The sequence below is a fragment of the Balaenoptera acutorostrata genome, chromosome 3, assembly GCF_949987535.1.
Source record: "Balaenoptera acutorostrata chromosome 3, mBalAcu1.1, whole genome shotgun sequence".
In the NCBI taxonomy this organism is placed as follows: Eukaryota; Metazoa; Chordata; class Mammalia; order Artiodactyla; family Balaenopteridae; genus Balaenoptera; species Balaenoptera acutorostrata.
In genome coordinates, this window is record NC_080066.1 from 112,946,369 (window position 1) to 112,967,785 (window position 21,417).

The window sequence follows — 21,417 nt, forward strand, 5'->3', positions numbered from 1 at the left end:
TTTTTTTTGTGGGGGGAGAGGTATTTAAGCACTTTTTATATTCATTTGTTTAAAGTGATACATTTGAAGCTCAGTTTCTGCTGGCTCCAGGAAGATTTGAAGGTAAAATATTCAAAGCAAGCGTCTCTAAGTGATGCAGTTTCTAATTACTTTGGTTTCACCCTAAAGTGTTTCCTAAAAAAATGTATCTAAAACTGAATTTTGTTTTAAATATTTAGGGAACTCACTTTTTTTAAACACCTTTATTGGAGTATAATTGCTTTACAATGGTGTGTTAGTTTCTGCTTTATAACAAAGTGAATCAGCTATACATATACATATATCCCCATATCTCCTCCCCCTTGCGTCTCCTTCCCACCCTCCCTATCCCACCCCTCTAGGTGGTCACAAAGCACCGAGCTGATCTCCCTGTGCTATGAGGCTGCTTCCCAATAGCTATCTACTTTACATTGGTTAGTATACATAAGTCCATGCCACTCTCTCACTTTGTCCCAGCTTACCCTTCCCCCTACCCGTGTCCTCAAGTCCATTCTCTACATCTGCGTCTTTATTCCTGTCCTGCCTCTAGGTTCTTCAGAACCTTTTTTTTTTTTTTTTTTTTTTTTAGATTCCATATATAGGTGTTAGCATACAGTATTTATTTTTCTCTTTCTGACTTACTTCACTCTGTATGGCAGTCTCTAGGTTCCTCCACCTCACTACAGATAACTCAATTTCGTTTCTTTTTATGGCTAATATTCCATTGTGTATATGTGCCACATCTTCTTTATCCATTCATCTGTTGATGGACACTTAGGTTGCTTCCATGTCCTGGCTATTGTAAATAGAGCTGCAATGAACATTGTGGTGCATGGCTTTTTTTTTTTTTTTTTTTTTCGTATATGGCCTTTATTATGTTGAGGTAGTTTCCCTCTATGCCCACTTTCTGGAGAGTTTTTATCATAAATGGGTGTTGAATTTTGTCAAAAGCTTTTTCTGCATCTATTGAGATAATCATATGGGTTTTCTCCTTCAATTTGTTGATATGGTATGTCACATTGATTGATTTGCGTATATTGAAGAATCCTTGCATCCCTGGGATAAATCCCACTTGATCATGGTGTATGATCCTTTTAATGTGTTGTTGGATTCTGTTTGCTAGTATTTTGTAGAGGATTTTTACATCTATATTCATCAATGATATTGGTCTGTAATTTTCTATTTTTGTAGTATGTTTGTCTGGTTTTGGTATCAGGGTGATGGTGGCTTCACAGAATGAGTTTGGGAGTGTTCCTTCGTCTGCAATTTTTTGGAAGAGTTTGAGAAGGATAGGTGTTAGCTCTTCTCTAAATGTTTGATAGAATTCACCTGTGAAGCCATCTGGTCCTGGACTTTTGTTTCTTGGAAGATTTCTTGCATCTTCTCAATCTTTGCCTCCATTCTTTTTCCGAGGTCCTGGATCATCTTCACTCTCATTATTCTGAATTCTTTTTCTGGAAGATTGCCTATCTCCATTTCATTTAGTTGTTTTTCTGGGGTTCTATCTTGTTCCTTCATCTGGTACATAGCCCTCTGCCTTTTCATCTTGTCTGTCTTTCTGTGAATGTGGTTTTTGTTCCACAGGCTGCAGGATTGTAGTTCTTCTTGCTTCTGCTCTCTGCCCTCTGGTGGATGAGGATATATAAGAGGCTTGTCCATGACTCTTTTTGAATTATGGTTTTCTCAGGATATATGCCCAGTAGTGGGATTGCTGGGTCGTATAGTAGTTCTGTTTTTAGTTTTTTAAGGAACCTCCATACTGTTCTCCATAGTGGCTGTATCAATTTACATTCCCAACAACAGTGCAGGAGGGTTCCCTTTTCTCCACACCCTCTCCAGCATTTATTGTTTGTAGATTTTTTGATAATGGCCATTCTGACTGGTGTGAGGTGATACCTCATTGTAGTTTTGACTTGCATTTCTCTAATGATTAGTAATGTAGAGCAGCCTTTCATGTGTTTGTTGGCAATCTGTATATCTTCTTTGGAGAAATGTCTGTTTAGCTCTTCTGCCCATTTTTGGATTGGGTTGTTTGTGTTTTTGATATTGAGCTGCATGAGCCGCTTGTAAATTTTGGAGATTAATCCTTTGTTAGTTGCTTCAATTGCAAATATTTTCTCCCATTCTGAGAGTTGTCTTTTCGTCTTGTTTATGGTTTCCTTTGCTGTGCAAAAGCTTTTAAGTTTCATTAGGTCCCATTTGTTTGTTTTTGTTTTTATTTCCATTTCTCTAGGAGGTGGGTCAAAAAGGATCTTGCTGTGATTTATGTCATAGAGTGTTCTGCCTATGCTTTTTCCTCTAAGAGTTTTGTAGTATCTGGTCTTACATTTAGGTTTTTAATCCATTTTAAGTTTATTTTTGTGTATGGTATTAGGGAGTGTTCTAATTTCATTTTTTTACATGTAGCTGTCCAGGTTTCCCAGCACCACTTATTGAAGATGCTGTCTTTTCTCCATTGTATATTCTTGCCTCCTTTATCAAAAATAAGGTGACCATATGTGCGTGGGTTTATCTCTGTGCTTTCTATCCAGTTCCATTGATCTATATTTCTGTTTTTGTGCCAGTACCATATTGTCTTGATTACTGTAGCTTTGTACTATAGTCTGAAGTCTGGGAGCCTGATTCCTCCAGCTCTGTTTTTCTTTCTCAAGATTGCTTTGGCTATTCGGGATCTTTTGTGTTCCAAACAAATTGTGCAACTTTTTGTTGTAGTTCTGTGAAAAATGCTATTGGTAGTTTGATAGGGATTGCATTTAATCTGTAGATTGCTTTGGGTAGTACAGTCATTTTCACAATGTTGATTCTTCCAAGAACATGGTATATCTTTCTATCTGTTTCTATCATCTTTAATTTCTTTCATCAGTGTCTCATAGTTTTCTGCATACAGGTCTTTTGTCTCCTTAGATAGGTTTATTCCTAGGTGTTTTATTCTTTTTGTTGCAATGGTAAATGAGAGTGTTTCCTTAATTTCTCTTTCAGATTTTTCATCATTAGTGTGTAGGAATGCAAGAGATTTCTGTGCATTAATTTTGTACCCCGTTACTTTACCAAATTCATTGGTTAGCTCTAGTAGTTTTCTGGTAACATCTTTAGGATGCTCTATGTATAGTATCATGTCATCTGTAAACAGTGACAGCTTTACTTCTTCTTTTCCTATTTGGATTCCTTTTATATCTTTTTCTTCTCTGATTGCCGTGGCTAAAACTTCTAAAACTATGTTGAATAATAGTGGTGAGAGTGGACAACCTTGTCTTGTTCCTGATATTAGAGGAAATGGTTTCAGTTTTTCATCATTGCGAATGATGTTGGCTGTGCGTTTGTCATATATGGCCTATATTAGGTTGAGGGAAGTTCCCTCTATGCCTACTATATGGAGAGTTTTTATCATAAATGGGTGTTGAATTTTGTTGAAAGCTTTTTCTGCATCTATTGAGATGATCATATGGTTTTTATTCTTCAATTTGTTATTATGGTGTGTCACATTGATTGATTTGCGTATAGTGAAGAATCCTTGCATTCCTGGGATAAACCCCACTTGATCATGGTGTATGATCCTTTTAATGTGTTGTTGGATTCTGTTTGCTAGTATTTTGTTGGGTATTTTTGCATCTATGTTCATCAGTGATAATTGGCCTGTAGTTTTCTTTCTTTGTGACGTCTTTGTCTGGTTTTGGTATCAGCGTAATGGTGGCCTTGTAGAATGAGTTTGGGAGTGTTCCTCCCTCTGCTATATTTTGGAAGAGTTTGAGAAGGATAGGTGTTAGCTCTTCTCTAAATGTTTGATAGAATTCACCTGTGAAGCCATCTGGTCATGGGCTTTTGTTTTTTGGAAGATTTTTAATCACAGTCTCAATTTCAGTACTTGTGATTGGTCAGTTTATATTTTCTATTTCTTCCTGGTTCAGTCTCGGAAGGTTGTGCTTTTCTAAGAATTTGTCCATTTTTCCACGTTGTTCATTTTATTGGCATAGAGTTGCTTGTAGTAATCTCTTGTGATCCTCTGTTTTTCTGCAATGTCAGTTGTTACCTCTCCTTTTTCATTTCTAATTGTATTGATTTGAGTCTTCTCCCTTTTTTTCTTAATGAGTCTGGCTAATGGTTTGTCAACTTTTAGTTTTATTGATCTTTGCTATCGTTTCCTTCATTTCTTTTTCATTTATTTCTGATCTGATCTTTATGATTTGTTTCCTTCTGCTAACTCTGGGGGTTTTTTTGTTCTTCTTTCTCTAATTGCTTTAGGTGTAAGGTTAGGTTGTTTATTTGAGATGTTTCTTGTTTCTTGAGATAGGACTATATTGCTATAAACATCCCTCTTAGAACTGCTTTTGCTGCATCCCATAGATTTTGGGTCATCGTGTTTTCATTGTCATTTGTTTCTAGGTATTTTTTGATTTCCTCTTTGATTTCTTCAGTGATCTCTTGGTTATTTACTAGTGTATTGTTTAGCCTGATGTGTTTGTATTTTTTACAGTTTTTTTCCTGTAATTGATATCTAGTCTCATAGCATTGTAGTTGGAAAATGTACTTGATACAATTTCAATTTTCTTAAATTTACCAAGCCTTGATTTGTGACCCATGATATGATCTATCCTGGAGAATGTTCCATCAGCACTTGAGAAGAAAGTGTATCCTGTTGTTTTTGGATGGAATGTCCTATAAATATCAACGAAGTCCATTTTGTTTAATGTATCATTTAAAACTTGTGTTTCCTTATTTATTTTCATTTTGGATGATCTGTCCATTAGAGAAAGCGGGGTGTTAAAGTCCCCTACTATGATTGTGTTACTGTCGATTTCCCCTTTTATGGCTATTAGCATTTGCCTTAGGTATTGAGGTGCTCCTATGTTGGGTGCATAAATATTTCCAATTCTTATATCTTCTCCTTGGATTGATCCCTTGATCATTATGTAGTGTCCTTCTTTGTCTCTTGTAATAGTCTTTATTTTAAAGTCTATTTTGTCTGATATGAGAATTGCTCCTCCAGCTTTCTTTTGATTTCCATTTGCATGGAATATCTTTTTCCATCCCCTCCCTTTCAGTCTGTATGTGTCCCTAGGTCTGAAGTGAGTCTCTTGTAGACAGCATATATACGGGTCGTGTTTTTGTATCCATTCAGCCAGTCTGTATCTTTTGGTGGGAGCATTTAATCTATTTACATTTAAGGTAGTTATCGATATTTATGTGCCTATTACCATTTTCTTAATAGTTTTCAGTTTGTTATTGGAGGTCTTTTCCTTCTCTTGTGTTTCCTGATTACTTGATTACTTGAGAGTAATCTTGGTTGTAGGTTTTTCCCGTTCTTCACTTTAAATATGTCCTGCCACTCCCTTCTGGCTTGCAGAGTTTCTGCTGAAAGTTCAGCTGTTAACCTTATAGGGATTCCCTTGTATGTTATTTGTTGTTTTTCCCTTGCTGCTTTTAATATTTTTTCTTTGTACTTAATTTTTGAAAGTTTGACTAATATGTGTCTTAGCGTGTTTCTCCTTGGATTTTTCCTGTATCGGACTCTCTGTGCTTCCTGGACTTGATTGACTATTTACTTTCCCATATTAGAGAAGTTTTCAACTATAATCTCTTCAAATATTGTCTCAGTCCCTTTCTTTTTCTCTTCTTCTTCTGGGACCCCTATAATTCGAATATTGGTGTGTTTAATGTTGTCCCAGAGGTCTCTGAGACTGTCCTCAATTCTTTTCATTCTTTTTTCTTTATTCTGCTTTGCAGTAGTTATTTCCACTATTTTATGTTCCAGGTCACTTATCCGTTCTTCTGCCTCGGTTATTCTGCTATTGATTCCTTCTAGAGAATTTTTAATTTTATTTGTTGTGTTGTTCATCATTGTTTGTTTGCTCTTAATTTTTCCAGGTCCTTGTTAAACGTTTCTTGTAATTTCTCCATTCTATTTCCAAGATTTTGGATCATCTTTACTGCCCTTATTCTGAATTCTTTTTCATGTAGACTGCCTATTTCCCCTTCATTTGTTTGGTGTGGTGGGTTTTTACCTTGCTTCTTCATCTGCTGTGTGTTTCTCTGTCTTCTCATTTTGCTTAACTTACTGTGTTTGGGGTCTCCTTTTCACAGGCTGCAGGTTCATAGTTCCCGTTGTTTTTGGTGTCTGCCCCTAGTGGCTAAGGTTGGTTCAGTGGGTTGTGTAGGCTTCCTGGTGGAGAGGACTGGTGCCTGTGTTCTGGTGGATGAGGCTGGATCTTGTCTTTCTGGTGGGCAGGTCCATGTCTGGTGGTGTGTTTTGGGGTGTCTGTGGCCTTATTATGATTTTAGGCAGCCTCTCTGCTATTGGGTGGGGTTGTTTTCTTATCTTGCTAGTTGTTTGGCATAGGGTGTCCAGCACTGTAGCTTGCTGGTCGTTGAGTGGAGCTGGGTCTTTGCATTGAGATGGAGATCTCTGGGAGAGCTTTCGCTGTTTGATATTACATGGAGCTGAGAGGTCTCTGTTGGACCAGTGTCCTGAAGTTGGCTCTCCCACCTCAGAGGCACAGGCCTGACACCCCACCAGAGCACCAAGACCCTGTCAGCCACACGGCATGTGGCAGGCGAAGTAATGGTCCCCCAAAGACAGGAACATCCAAATCCCTGGAACCTTCTGGTTGGTGTGCGGCCATGGGGACCCGGAGCTGCCGGAGGGGCAGGGCGGTGGCCTGAGGTGCACAGGGTGACCTGGTGTCCTCGGGGTCAGAGCCGGGCCATCTGCACCACCTGCGCCGCCCAGCGCGCCAGGGACTCCACCTGGGTTTGACAGGCGTCTGCACCCTGGATTCACGTCCGAGGCCCCTGGGAATTCACTTTTAGAGAAACTCTGTAGACAATCCCTTTATATTTATATTTATCTAAATATGTGTTTGTTAGATTTTCTTAAAACAAGATATAACTATTTGTACTTAGAAAATATAATCTAATCATTGTTTTCAATCATAATGATTATAAGATCTTCTTAGGGTTTTAGCCACTAAAATTCTCTAAACTTTACAGGCTTGATAATTTCAGAAGAGTTTTCAATTCAAATCTCAGCTCTTTTGAAAAATGAATAAAAAGCATATAAGCTATTTAGCTTATATTTTACATATAAGCTCTTCAAGTAAATAATAGTGGTTTTTGAGTTACAGTTTTGGTATGACTTTTAGATTTTATATCACGTTGGAAAGTAAGTTTAAAATTTTTTTTGACTTGTTTGTAATTAAAGGGTTGTATTCATAAAAACTTCTGAGAAACCATAGTATTTCTCACACTTTTAAAACGTTAGATTTGTGGGGAGAACATAACATTTTGAAGATATGTGTACTTTACAATTAAAAATATGAAAAATACATCTAAGTCCATCACTTCTGAGCTATTCCTTGTTATTTACAATAAGTTTTGAGTAAAGTTGAAGCAATTAAGTGTGTTGATTAAAAACAGCAATCAGAACCTTTCTTTTTCCTTTCCCTTACTTTCTCAAACCATTTATTATTAAAGACATTAAGTAGAGCAGAGCAAGGTAGGCATTCATGCAAAGTAGCAGTGTAGTACCACTTCAGCCCAGAACAAGATATCAGAACCTGAACAGGATGAGAAGGGCATCCACATATCCGGTAGAGGGAGGGTTGGTAATCCAGCCTGAAGTGTCAAAGTCCAAGTGAAGTGAGCGGAGTGTCCACATGTGGGAGCAGTTCCGCACAGGGTATAGGAGTCCTATCAGATTAAGGAGGGTGACCCTGCATGGGACAAACCAAACATTGGCTCAGGTGGGGTGAGAATTATAGCCAGGCATGTGGGTGAGTCCATTGTAGAGAATCAGAGCCCAAGTGGAGGAGACGACGTCCATGCAGGCAAGGGGACAGTGGCAGAGATAAGATATTTGTTACATACAGAGGACTGGATAAATAAGTAAATATACTGGGTAATAAAAAGGGAGCCAGGTTTCCCACTCTCAGAAATGGAAGTTATAACTATGGAAACGAAGAAAACTAGAATGAACCCTTGTAATATTGGATTGGAATTGGAGGTGCTGATGTAGACTTGGTGTTTTTGTGAAATACTTGCCAAATAGAGAAATAAATATAGATATGCGTGTGTGTGTGTACACATATATATGTATTCCCTAACTCTGCCAACTGAGAAGGGCTAGGAGCAACAGTTCCCCAGTAGTAAAAATTTTAGCCTTATATATTCCACTTTCCACTAGGACTCGTTGGAGTATGGTTGATTCCAGGGAGAGAAAGTACAAAATGAGCCTGAAACATTTTCTTGTGTCAGAAAGCAAGAAAAGTACTTAAAACATGATGGAACATGTCCAAAGGACCCAGAAGTCAGCTTGAAGAGGCTATGCTGTGTGCTGTGGATATTAAAAACACCAGCAGGAACCCACAGGCCCCTAAAACTCTGAGGGAGGGGAACCTTTCTCTCGTATCTTAGGAGCCATTGCCCCAAGAGCCTACAGCAAGCCCCGTTCCTCTTTTTCTTTTTGTCCTCTAACTGCTTTGTCATAGTTGCAGGAAATACACAATGGAGCAGGGTACCTAAAGCCAAAGCTTTCTGGCTGGAGCACTAAAAAGGGAAGGCCAAGGAAACTGGAAAGTACCAGGGAGATTGCAGAAGGAAGGAGCTCAGGAAAGCAACCCCGTAAAGTTGTTTATGAATTCCTGGGCTCACCTCTGAGTTGTACGTGCATGAATGTGATCCTAAAGAGCATTCCAAAGACTGAGAGGTGAAGGACTAGATGACCTCCAAGTTCCCATACTGGCTGCTGGGCAGTGGGACAGATCCCAGTAGCACTGCAAACATTTAAAAAATAGAATCCATGATGGAAACGGCTCACAGAGGCTGGTAGGAGCTTTGGTCTGAACCCATCGAGGCTAATTACCTGCTAAAACAAAAATATCAGCTTTCTCCTAGGATTTAAACAAAACCCTGAATCTAGTAACCTACTTCAGTATATCTAAAATACAATATTTATTTGTAAGCATGAGAATGTTGGAGAACCTGTCATTGATCTTTATTACCAGTCTTTGTCATATTTAGGGAGTAAGGATAATTTGAAGATAGAAAATCAATGGGTCATCAGTCAATATGTTTTGAAAAAATTATTCTTGTTTTTATTCTATAATAAAGTATAACAATTCTGAGTTCTTACATATTGGGACACACTTTGAAGTGAGAGTGCATATTGGTATTTGTTGAATAGTGAAACTGAGTTACCCATGACCAGTGCCTTATCACTTTGCATCGAAGTACACCCAGTAACTGAGGGGAAAATAAAAGGATTCTCTGGACAGTCTCAGACTTTGGATAATAGGAGTAGTAGCTCAAAGGATGCACTGTAAGCAAGAAATCTCTCTGAAATCTTTTGTTTTGTCTTAAAATTTCAGGCAGATATAATCTGCATAATACAATGGTGTTTATTATACTATAGACATATGGTTTTTCCAAATCTTCATAGACCCTTCAGAAAGGGGAGAAATGTATATTTAGTGGCTCCAGTTTCAAAAGTATGACCTTAGGCTCAGTTAGGTGATTTTAGCCAGCAGGTTTTCATAACCCAGTACCTAAGGGGACCATGCAACTGGTTTCCCAGGATAGTCCCATTTATATACCAGTTGTCCTTACATACTTATTACTAGCATCCCCCTTTTCATCTCAAAAGTGTGCTATTTTAGAATTGTATGATTATCCTACCTATACCTTTTTGAGTTTAGATCTGAAACATAAATTACAACGCTATAGACAGTTTGGAAGATAGAATAGAGATGCTTCCATAGCTCATCCCTGTAATCCCATAGTATTTAATCTTTTTCCATATCTGTGTTTTACATGGTTGTAATTTAGTGCCTATAACGTTAAATCATTTGAATCAAGAACCTTAGTTTGTCTTGTCACATTTATGTATGCCTTGAGTTAATAGTGTTGACTATAATACATAACAACCAGAATTATGAAAGTCTTTTTTTCCTTATCTATTTTCCCCTTTGTAGCAGGAACTCCAGAAGATAAAATGCGGCTGTTTCTTATCTATTACATAAGTGCACAGCAAGCACCTTCTGAGGTATGTTCTCTGCATTCAGTTATTGGGAGGAAGGGAGAATACTCGCTTGTTTCAGAAAATAGAAGTAAAAATCACTGTAACCAAATAATTACTTCATTCCTTCCTTTAAAAGAAAAACAATTTCTTAAGGCTAGTTCTATTTACCGCTGGATATTATAGCAGTATTTATTGTCACCAAGAGAACTATTTACTCTTGAAATATCTCACCACTTTTAAGTTGTTAGAATATGAACTGAATTCGTGACCAAAATTCTTATTTCTGGAAAATAACTATTCTAAACTAAGTTAACTAAGTTTGCTCTGCCTTTTGAAAGATTGATCCTATCATTTCTCATGATGTGATGATCCTAGAAGTTCCATTTCTTTAAGCTATAGCCACTAATACTTATTTTCCTTACAAGGAATTTAGCTTTAACCTAAAGTAAAAGTTTGGTAATATTTTGCAGTTGTTTTAAAACTAATGTCCAGGGACTTCCCTGGTGGCATAGTGGTTAAGAATCCGCCTGCCAGTGCAGGGGGATACGAGTTTGATCCCTGGCCCAGGAAGATCCCACGTGCCGCGGAGCAACTAAGCCCGTGCGCCACAACTACTGAGCCTACGCTCTAGAGCCTGTGAGCCACAACTACTGAGCCCTCAACTACTGAAGCCCGTGTGCCTAGAGCCCGTGCTCCGCAACAAGAGAAGCCACCACAATGAGAAGCACCCGCACTGCAGATAGAGAAACTCCACGCGCAGCAACGAAGACCCAACGCAGCCAAAAATAAACAAACAAATTTTTTAAAAAAACAAAAAAAAACTAGTGTCCATTATAGAATATAGAGAAGTCACTTGGAGGAAAATATCTAAATTTCCAAAAGTTATATAAATATTGTATCAATAATTTCCTAAGATTAAACTTCAGATTCACATCTATCATTTGATCCATATAAAAATAAAGTTGAGAAGACTGTATTGCAGTAAAAAAGCTACTTTTTATATCAATAAATTTCTAAGAATGATTGGAAAATAATCTATCTTCCTTTCTAGATTTTTTTCTCACTGGAAGAGTAGATTGTGGGATATTTTGTTGCTTTCTTTTTCTGTAATAAGCCATCAATTGCTTTTGATGAAAAAAATTTTTTTAAGTATGTAGAGGTAATACTCTACTCTGAAGGAAAGCAGTGATTTTGCTATCAGTCTTGTTGCTGGGTTAGAGACCTGTTAACTCTTTCTAATGTTAACTTCGTATAATTTTACTGGATGAGCAACTAGCATAAGGAACTTGGGAATGACACCTAGAATGATATGGCTGTTGTAAACTCCTTTCCTTTGCTGGTAGCAATTATTTTTCTAATGTCGGTAGATTGTAAGGCTTCTTTTTGTTTGGCATGTTAAAACAGCAAAGTAAACTCAATATTTGCTTTAGGTCAATTCTGCTTTATCCTAAGAATACATTTCTTGACTTTTATTTTAATTCAGTAAGAAAGTTCAGTAGTCCCCCCTTATCCAAGAGAAATATGTTCCAAGACCCACAGTGGATGCCTGAAACCATGGAGAGTACCAAACGCCCCCCCCCACTACCATATATACTGTTTTTCTTCTATACATACATACATACATACCTATGATAAAGTTTAATTTATAAATTAGGCACAGTAAGAGATTAACAACAATAACTAATAATAAAATAGAATAATTATAACAATATGCTATAATAAAAGTTATGTTAATGTGGACTCTCAAAATATATTGTACTGTAGTCATCCTTCCTATGATGATGATGTGAGCTGATAAAATGCCTGCATGATGAGATGAAGTGAGGTGAATGACACAGGCATGGTGATGTAGCATTAGGCTACTATTGACCTTCTGACTGAAGGAGAATCATCTGCTTCAGATGATCCTGTGTCATCAAGCCATGATGGTGTCGATTGTTAGATGTCAGGAGCAGATGATGTCAATGGTTGGGGCAGGACTGATCAGGAAAGCACAAGTTTTCATCACACTACTCAAAACGGCACACAATATGAATTGTTTATTTCTGGGAATTTCCATTTAGTATTTTCAGACCTCAGTTGACCACAGCAACTGAAACCATGGAAAGCAAAACTGCTGAAGGGAGGGGATTACTGTATAGTTTTCTTTCTAGAAACATCTCTGTCATTAATGGGGGTGTTCCTTTAAGGGATTCTAATAGCCTATTTATATTTTCTTAGGAATATATGATTTTAAAACTTAATGCAGTTTCCCTTAATTTGACCACATTACTTTATTTCATTTATTTTTGGTAAGAATTATGTCTTTTCATAAGTTTAAGTGGTCATTAAGAGGCTTGAAGCAAATTTTGACTACTGATGTAATAGCCCCCAAAATGCAAAGTAGTGAACATCTCTGATTTGATGGTGAGCTTAAAAGTTTCTTTCTTTTAAATTTTTATAATGGAGTCACTGTGATGATAGGCTCCTGTGACATATACGAATTCAACTAGACTTTACTCATCAGGAAATAAAAAAAGAGTAAGAAAGAAAACTATTTAAAAAGTGTAGGACACGTGCTGTTCAGTTAATAAATTTGGGCGTCTGCAGTGAATATGAGATGGGATAACCTGAATCTGCAGGTCCCCTAAGTCAACGTCATTCCCCTCATGTTTCCAATTTTGGAATATTCTTGATCAAGCCAGATCTTTCATTTAATGCTTATCCCAAGGACAAGCAATCTATGTCAACAGTGGAGGAAAAACTGACTCTGTTGGGCTTACTGAGGGATGACAAAATACTGTACTTTATAGGTGATTTGGGAGCCTGTCAAAGGTAATTTTCATTATACGTGATTTTTATCTCAAATGCTCATTTGGGTACTCCCTTAAGATACCACTCCACTCTACTTAGGTGCTCATGCCTTTAATCTAACTTTCTGATTAATCCAATGACAACAAACAAAATGGTCTCTTTCATGAAAGTAAAATTTTTTGTCATATGATTCTTTTCTTATTTCAGGCTGATTTGGAGCAATACAAAAAAGCTTTAACTGATGCTGGATGCAACCTTAATCCCTTACAATATATCAAACAGTGGAAGTAAGTTTTATTCTTCAGTTCTTACCATTTAAGAGAGTACAATGGAAGTTGAGTTCCCAAGAAAATGGGAATGTTACTAAGAAAACTGAACAGTGCCTTAGTATTTTTTTTTTATTCAATGGCATAAATATTTCCTTATCTCCCCCACCCTTTCCACAACTTTATATAAAATAGTGATGCCTTTCTTTCCCAGACATATTTTTTCCTATATTTTCTTCAAAGATGTGAGATGAGAAAGACTGAAATGTTGTGGGTCAAATGTCTCAAAAACATTTTTAAAATGTTTTAATTTCACTAATAATCAGAGAAATGCAGATTAATATAATGCAAAGATTTAGAAAATATCGTGCCAAGGATCCAGGAAAATTAACTGATGCATTTATACTCTACTATTAGAAATATAAATTGTCAAAATTTTGCTGGCTGGTATAAAAAGTTTTTTAAAAGAATAGCTTTGACCTAGCACTTCTCTTAAGAATTAATCCCGAAGAAGAAATTGGAGTTGTAAAATCTTAGAAGCAATTGTAATAATCAAATTTTGAAAATCAACCTGAATGTCAAGGATTGAAATTATGTCATTTCCACAGGAATGCAACTGAGTCATTAAAAATCTTGTTGTGGAAGACTTATTCTAATGACCATTGAGAAATGGCCATGTTATGTTACAAAGTGAAATATAGTTTACTATTCAATGATTTGTTTGATAAATAACTTCCTTTGTCTCAGTGACTAAGGACTCTTCTAGACATTAAGAATACAATAGTGGGGCTTCCCTGGTGTCGCAGTGGTTAAGAATCCTCCTGCCAATGCAGGGGACACGGGTTCGAGCCCTGGCCCGGGAAGATCCCACATGCTGCAGAGCAACTAAGCCCACACACCACAACTATTGAGCCTGCGCCCTAGAGCTCACGTGCCACAACTACTGAGCCCACGTGCCACAACTACAGAAGCCCGTGCGCCTAGAGCCCGTGCTCTGCAACAAGAGAAGCCACTGCAATGAGAAGCCCGCACACCGCAACAAAGAGTAACCCCTGCTCGCCACAACCAGAGAAAGCCCATGCACGGCAACAAAGACCCAACGCAGCCAAAAATAAAAATAAATAAATAAATAAATAAAATTTTTTTAAAACAGAATACAATAGTAAACATGCTATGGAAGGCTCCTACTTTCACTGAATTTACATTTGTGTTGAGGGAACAATAAGTCAACAAATAAGCAAACAAATGAACAGAGTTCTGTTAAACCATATTCACCATATTAAGTGATATAAAGAAAATAAAACTAAGTGATAAGATCTTAATTTGTTGGGTATTAGCTAAATTTGTTGAGGAGATCAGGGTAAACCTCTGGGTAGGTAACACTTGAGCCAAAACTTAGATGACATTTTTTACATTACGATCCCTATTATATATCCATTTATCCATCCATTTGTGTGTGTGTGTGTGTATGGACATACACATATATACATATAACTGCATAGCTAAAATGCTGTTCACTTAAATGCTAATAGTGGGTAACTCCGAGTAGTAGAATTTTTTTCCTTTTGGATTCTTTTCTTTATTTCCAAATTTTCTACAACAGTATCTTCAGATTATTTCTTAAAATAATTTTTTTTAAGACTAGAGGATGGAATATGCTTCTGATCTCACGTGTATCAAAAAAATATGCATAGAAGAGAAATATACCAAATTATTAACAGGGGATACCTCTGAGTTGTGAGTTTATGATTGCGTTTTATTTTCTATATTTCTGTTTGGGTTTTTTTCCAATTTGCTTTTATTTCACTGTTTTCTTTTTTTTTGAGTTTTATTTTATTTATTTTTTATACAGCAGGTTCTTATTAGTTATCTATTTTTTACATATTAGTATATATATGTCAATCCCAATCTCCCAATTCATCCTACCACCACCACAACCCCCCGCCACTTTCCCCCTTTGGTGTCCATACGTTTGTTCTCTACATCTGTGTCTCTGTTTCTACCCTGCAAATCAGTTCATCTGTACCATTTTTCTAGGTTCCACATATGCGTTAATATACGATATTTGTTTTTCACTTTCTGACTTCACTCTGTATGACAGTCTCTAGATCCATCCACGTCTCTGCAAATAACCCAATTTCGTACCTTTTTATGGCTGAGTAATATTCCATTGTATATGTGTACCACATCTTCTTTATCCATTCGTCTGTCAGTGAACATGTAGGTTGCTTCCATGAACTGGCTATTGTAAATAGTGCTGCAATGAACATTGGGGTGCATGTGTCTTTTTGAATTATGGTTTTCTCTGGTATGTGCCCAGTAGTGGGATTGCTGGGTCATATGGTAATTCTATTTTTAGTTTTTCAAGGAACCTCCATACTGTTCTCCATAGTGGCTGTATCAATTTGCATTCCCACCAACAGTGCAAGAGGGTTCCCTTTTCTCCACACCCTCTCCAGCATTTGTTGTTTGTAGATATTCTAATGATGCCCATTCTAACTGGTGTGAGGTGATACCTCATTGTCGTTTTGATTTGCATTTCTCTAATAGTGATGTTGAGCAGCTTTTCATGTGCTTCTGGCCATCTCTATGTCTTCTCTGGAGAAATGTCTGTTTAGGTCTTCTGCCCATTTTTTGATTGGGTTGTTAGTTTTTTTAATATTGAGCTGCATGAGCTGTTTATATATTTTGGAAATTAATCCATTGTCCGTTGATTCTTTTGCAAATATTTTCTCCCATTATGAGGGTTGTCTTTTCGACTTGTTTGTAGTTTCCTTTGTTTTGCAAAAGCTTTTAAGTTTCATTAGGTCCCATTTTTTTATTTTTGTTTTTATTTCCATTACTCTAGGAGGTGGATCCGAAAAGATCTTGCTGTGATTTATATCAAAGAGTGTTCTTCTTCTTCCTATGTGTTCCTCTAAGAGTTTTATAGTGTCCAGTCTTACATTTATGTCTCTAATCATTTTGAGTTTATTTTTGTGTATGGTGTTAGGGAGTGTTCTAATTTCATTATTTTACATGTAGCTGTCCATTTTTCCCAGCACCACTTATTGAAGAGACTGTCTTTTCTACATTGTATATCCTTGCCTCCTTTGTCGTAGATTAGTTGACCATAGGTGCATGGGTTTATCTCTGGGCTTTCTATCCTGTCCATTGATCTATATTTCTGTTTTTGTGCCAGTACCATATTGTCTTGATTACTGTAGCTTTGTAGTATAGTCTGAAGTCAGGGAGCCTGATTTCTCCAGCTCCGTTTTTTTCCCTCAAGACTGCTTTGGCTATTCGGGGTCTTTTGTGTCTCCATACAAATTTTAAGATTTTTTGTTCTAGTTCTGTAAAACATGCCACTGGTACTTTGATAGGGATTGCATTGAATCTGTAGATTGCTTTGGGTAGTATAGTCATTTTCACAGTATTGATTATTCCAATCCAAGAACATGGTATATCTCCATCTGTTTGTGTCATCTTTCATTTCTTTCATCAGTGTCTTATAGTCTTCTGAGTACAGGTCTTTTACCTCCTTAGGAAGATTTATTCCTAGGTATTTTATTCTTTTTGTTGCAATGGTGAGTGGGATTGTTTCCTTATTTCTCTTTCTGATCTTTCGTTGTCGGTGCATAGGAATGCAAGAGATTTCTGTGCATTAATTTTGTGTCCTGCAACTTTACCAAATTCATTGATTAGCTCCAGTAGTTTTCTGGTGGCATCTTTAGGATTCTCTATGTATAGTATCATGTCATCTGCAAACAGTGACAGTTTTACTTCTTCTTTTCCAATTTATATTCCTTTTATTTCTTTTTCTTCTTTGATTGCTGTGGCTAAAACTTCCTAAATTATGTTGAATAATAGTGGTGAGAGTGGGCACCCTTGTCTTGTTCCTGATCTAAGAGGAAATGCTTTCAGTTTTTCACCATTGAGAATGATGTTTGCTGTGGGTTTCTCATATATGGCTTTTATTATGTTGAGGTAGGTTCCCTCTATGCCCACTTCCTGGAGAGTTTTTATCATAAATGGGTGTTGAATTTTGTCAAAAGCTTTTCTGCATCTGTTGAGATGATCATATGGTTTTTCTCCTTCAATTTGTTAATATGTTGTATCACATTGATTGATTTGCATATATTGAAGAATCCTTGCATTCCTGGCATAAATCCCACTTGACTATGGTGTATGATCCTTTTAATGTGTTGTTGGATTCTGTTTGCTAGTATTTTCTTGAGGATTTTTGCGTCTATATTCATCAGTGATATAGGTCTGTAATTTTCTTTTTTTGTAGTATCTTTGTCTGGTTTTGGTATCAGGTTGATGGTGGCTTCACAGAATGAGTTTGGGAGTGTTCCTTCCTCTGCAATTTTTGGTAAAGTTTGAGAAGGATGGGTGTTAGCTCTTCTCTAAATGTTTGATAGAATTCCCTGTGAAGCCATCTGGTCCTGGACTTTTGTTTGTTGGAAGATTTTTAATCACAGTTTCAATTTCATTACTTGTGATTGGTCTGTTCATATTTTCTATTTCTTCCTGGTTCAGGCTTGGAAGGTTATACCTTTCTAAGAATTTGTCCATTTCTTCCAGGTTGTCCATTTTATTGTAATAGAATTGCTTGTAGTAGTCTCTTATGATGCTTTGTATTTCTGCGGTGTCCATTGTAACTTCTCCTTTTTCATTTCTAATTTTATTGATTTGAGTCCTCTTCCTCTTTTTCTTGATGAGTAGCTAAAGGTTTATCAATTTTATCTTCTCAAACAACCAGCTTTTAGTTTTATTGATTTTTGCTCTTGTTTTCTTTGTTTCTATTTCATTTATTTCTGCTGTGATCTTTATGATTACTTTCCTTCTACTAACTCTGGGTTTTGTTTGTTCTTTCTCTAGTTCCTTTAAGTATAAGGTTAGATTGTTTATTTGAGATTTTTCTTGTTTTTTGAGGTAGGCTTGTATTGCTATAAACTTCTCTCTTACAACTGCTTTTGTTGCATCCCATAGGTTTTTCATCATCGTGTTTTCGTTGTAATTTGTCTCTAGGTATTTTTTTATTTCCTCTTTGATTTCTTCAGTGATCTCCTGGTTATTTAATAGCATACTGTTTAGCCTCCATGTGTTTGTGTTTTTTACGTTTTTTCCCCTGTAATTGATTTCTAATCTCATAACATTGTGGTCGGAAAAGATGCTTGATATGATTTCAATTTTCTTATATTTACCGAGGCTTGATTTATGACCCAAGATGTTATCTATCTTGTCGAATGTTCCATGTGCACTTGAGAAGAAAGTGTAATCTGCTGTTTTTGGATGGAATGTCCTATAAATATTAATTAAATCTATCTGGTCTATTGTGTCATTTAAAGCTTGTGTTTCCTTATTAATTTTCTGTCTGGGTGATCTGTCCATTGGTGTAAGTGAGCTGTTAAAGTCCCCCACTATTACTGTGTTACTATCAATTTCCTCTTTTATAGCTGTCAGCAGTTGTCTTATGTATTGAGGTGCTCCTATGTTGGGTGCATATATATTTATAATTGTTATATCTTCTTCTTGGATCAATCCCTTGATCATTATGTAGTGTCTTTCTTTGCTTCTTGTAATAGTCTTTATTTTAAAGTCTGTTTTATCTGATATTAGAATTGCTACTCCAGCTTTCTTTTGATTTCCATTTGCATGGAATATCTTTTTCCATCCCCTCACTTTCAGTCTGTTATGTGTCCCTAGGGCTGAAGTGGGTCTCTTGTAGATAGCATATATATGGGTCTTGTTTTTGTATCCATTCAGCAAGCCTGTGTCTTTTGGTTGGAGCATTAATCCATTCACGTTTAAGGTAATTATCAATATGTATGTTCCTGTTACCATTTTCTTAATTATTATGGGTTTGTTTTCATAGGTCCTTTTCTTCTCTTGTGTTTCCCACTTAGAGAAGTTCCTTCAGCATTTGTTATAGAGCTGGTTTGGTGGTGCAGAATTCTCTTACCTTTTGCTTGTCTGTAAAGCTTTTGATTTCTCCGTTGAATCTGAATGAGATCCTTGCTGGGTAGAGTAATCTTGGTTGTAGGTTCTTCCCTTTCATCACTTTAAATATATCATGCCACTCCCTTCTGGCTTGTAGAGTTTCTGCTGAGAAATCAGCTGTTAACCTTATGGGAGTTCCCTTGTATGTTATTTGTCATTTTTCCCTTGTTGCTTTTAATAATTTTTCTTTGTCTTTAATTTTTGTCAATTTGATTACTGTGTGTCTCGGCATGTTTCTCCTTGGGTTTATCCTGTATGGGACTCTCTGCGCTGCCTGGACTTGGGTGGCTATTTCCTTTCCCATGTTAGGGAAGTTTTTGACTATAATCTCTTCAGATATTTTCTCAGGTCCTTTCTCTCTTCTTCTCCTTCTGGGACTCCTATAATGCGAAAGTTGTTGCGTTTAATGTTGTCCCAGAGGTCTCTTAGGCTGTCTTCATTTCTTTTCATTCTTTTTTCTTTATTCTGTTCCACAGCAGTGAATTCCACCATTCTGTCTTCCAGGTCACTTATCCGTTCTTCTGCCTCAGTTATTCTGCTATTGATTCCTTCTAGTGTATTTTTCATTTCAGTTATTGTATTGTTCATCTCTGTTTGTTTGTTTTTTAATTCTTCTAGATCTTTGTTAAACATTTCTTGTATCTTCTCGATCTTTGCCTCCATTCTTTTTCCGAGGTCCTGGATCATCTTCACTATCATTATTCTGAATTTTTTTTCCGGAAGGTTGCCTATCTCCACTTCATTTAGTTGTTTTTCTGGGGTTTTATCTTGTTCTTTCATCTGGTACATAGTCCTCTGAGTTTTCATTTTGTCTATCTTTCTGTGAATGTGGTTTTCCTTCCACAGGCTGCAGAATTGTAGTTCTTCTTGCTTCTGCTGTCTGCCCTCTTCACTGTGTTCTTATGATAAGAAAAAAGTAGACAACAAACCTTAGTTTAACAAAAGAAACCGAAAACTGTCTTTTCTAATTTTTATAACATATACACTTAAATATTTGGCTGTGTCATATGTGTCATTGTGTTTTACATTATGACTTATGTGGAACTCCGTAATCAAATATTTGGTGTTAAAAGAGGAAAAGCAGTCTTGGGCATCATTTTACATGGTTACAAAATATTCAATATATAATTTCTAATTTGTAACATTCTTCTTTCTAATTATAAGGGTTATATCAGTTTATTGAAGAAAATTTTAGAAAACTCAGAAAGGTATAAAGAAAGTAAAAATTTACCTGTAGTCTCCCCATTCAGAGTCTACAGTAAACCGTAGTGTGTATCCTTCTATATGCATATTACATATTTATATTTTTAATCAGGAAATCATTGTTATAGATGCAGTTTGTATTCTAGTTTTCCAATAACTTTCATTATGCCAGTTTTTCATCGTCTTAAATACAGCTGACCCTAGAACAACTTGGGGGTTAGGGACACCAACCCTCTGCACAGTTAGAAATCCAAGTATTACTTTACAGTGGGCTGGCCCTCTGTATCCCTGGTTCTGCATCCATGGATTCAGCCAACCACAGATCATGTAGTACTGTAGTATTTATTGATAAAAATATGAGTATAAGTGGACCTGCGTAGTTCAAACCCATGTTGCTCAAGGTTCCAGCTGCAGTCTCCAATGGTAGTATTTAGTGTTTGCATGATATTCAGCCATATAAACGTATTATTCTTTATTTAACCCTTTATTACTTAGAGACAGTTAGATACATATTATTTATATTTAGATATTGCTATTTCTGGTGAAAAATAAATTTTTGTTAAAGACAGAAATTCCAGCCTACTGCTGAAAACAGCTGATTCAAATCCTCCTTTCAGAACAAAATTGTGATTTTTGTGTTTGGGATTTCTCTAATGGTATCAGCAAATTTTGTCCAGATTGAAATAGAATATTTTAAGCATTTCATCTTCCACATCTTAGTGACTCCCATTCTTTTTTTACTCTCATAATGTTTTCTTGTATTTAGGTAGGATTTTTTTCCATTTACAAAAGCATTTGAAATGATTAGGAATTATAAAAATATTGATTCACATAAAAATGTTTATGGCATGCTATTATTAAAATGTTATAGAACAGTATGTACAATATACTAATTTTGTTTTTAAAGTATATATGTTGTATATGCATATGTTCAAAGATTAGAAGAATATATGCCGAAATCCTAACAGTGGTTACTTCTTAGTGGTAGGGTTCTTCTGGGAGCATTCTGTTTTCTGGATTCTCTACAGTGAACATACTCCCAGAAGGAAAATATTTTTTAAAACATAGCTAAGTGCCATATTTTTGCAGAGCTGTCAAGAATTCTATAGTTTAGTTAAAGACATTCTAGACATTCATTTAGAA

General features: G+C 36.3%; 1 protein-coding gene across 1 annotated transcript in view; it reads left to right on the forward strand.

Moving 5' to 3' along the window:
- SCFD1 (sec1 family domain containing 1) overlaps positions 1-21,417 on the forward strand; it is a 136,825-nt gene that overhangs the window by 83,888 nt on the left and 31,520 nt on the right. Inside the window, exons 16-17 of the mRNA XM_007180675.3 lie at positions 9,981-10,051; positions 13,028-13,107. Of these exons, the coding sequence (XP_007180737.1) occupies positions 9,981-10,051; positions 13,028-13,107 (151 nt within the window). The remainder of the gene's footprint in view (positions 1-9,980; positions 10,052-13,027; positions 13,108-21,417) is intronic.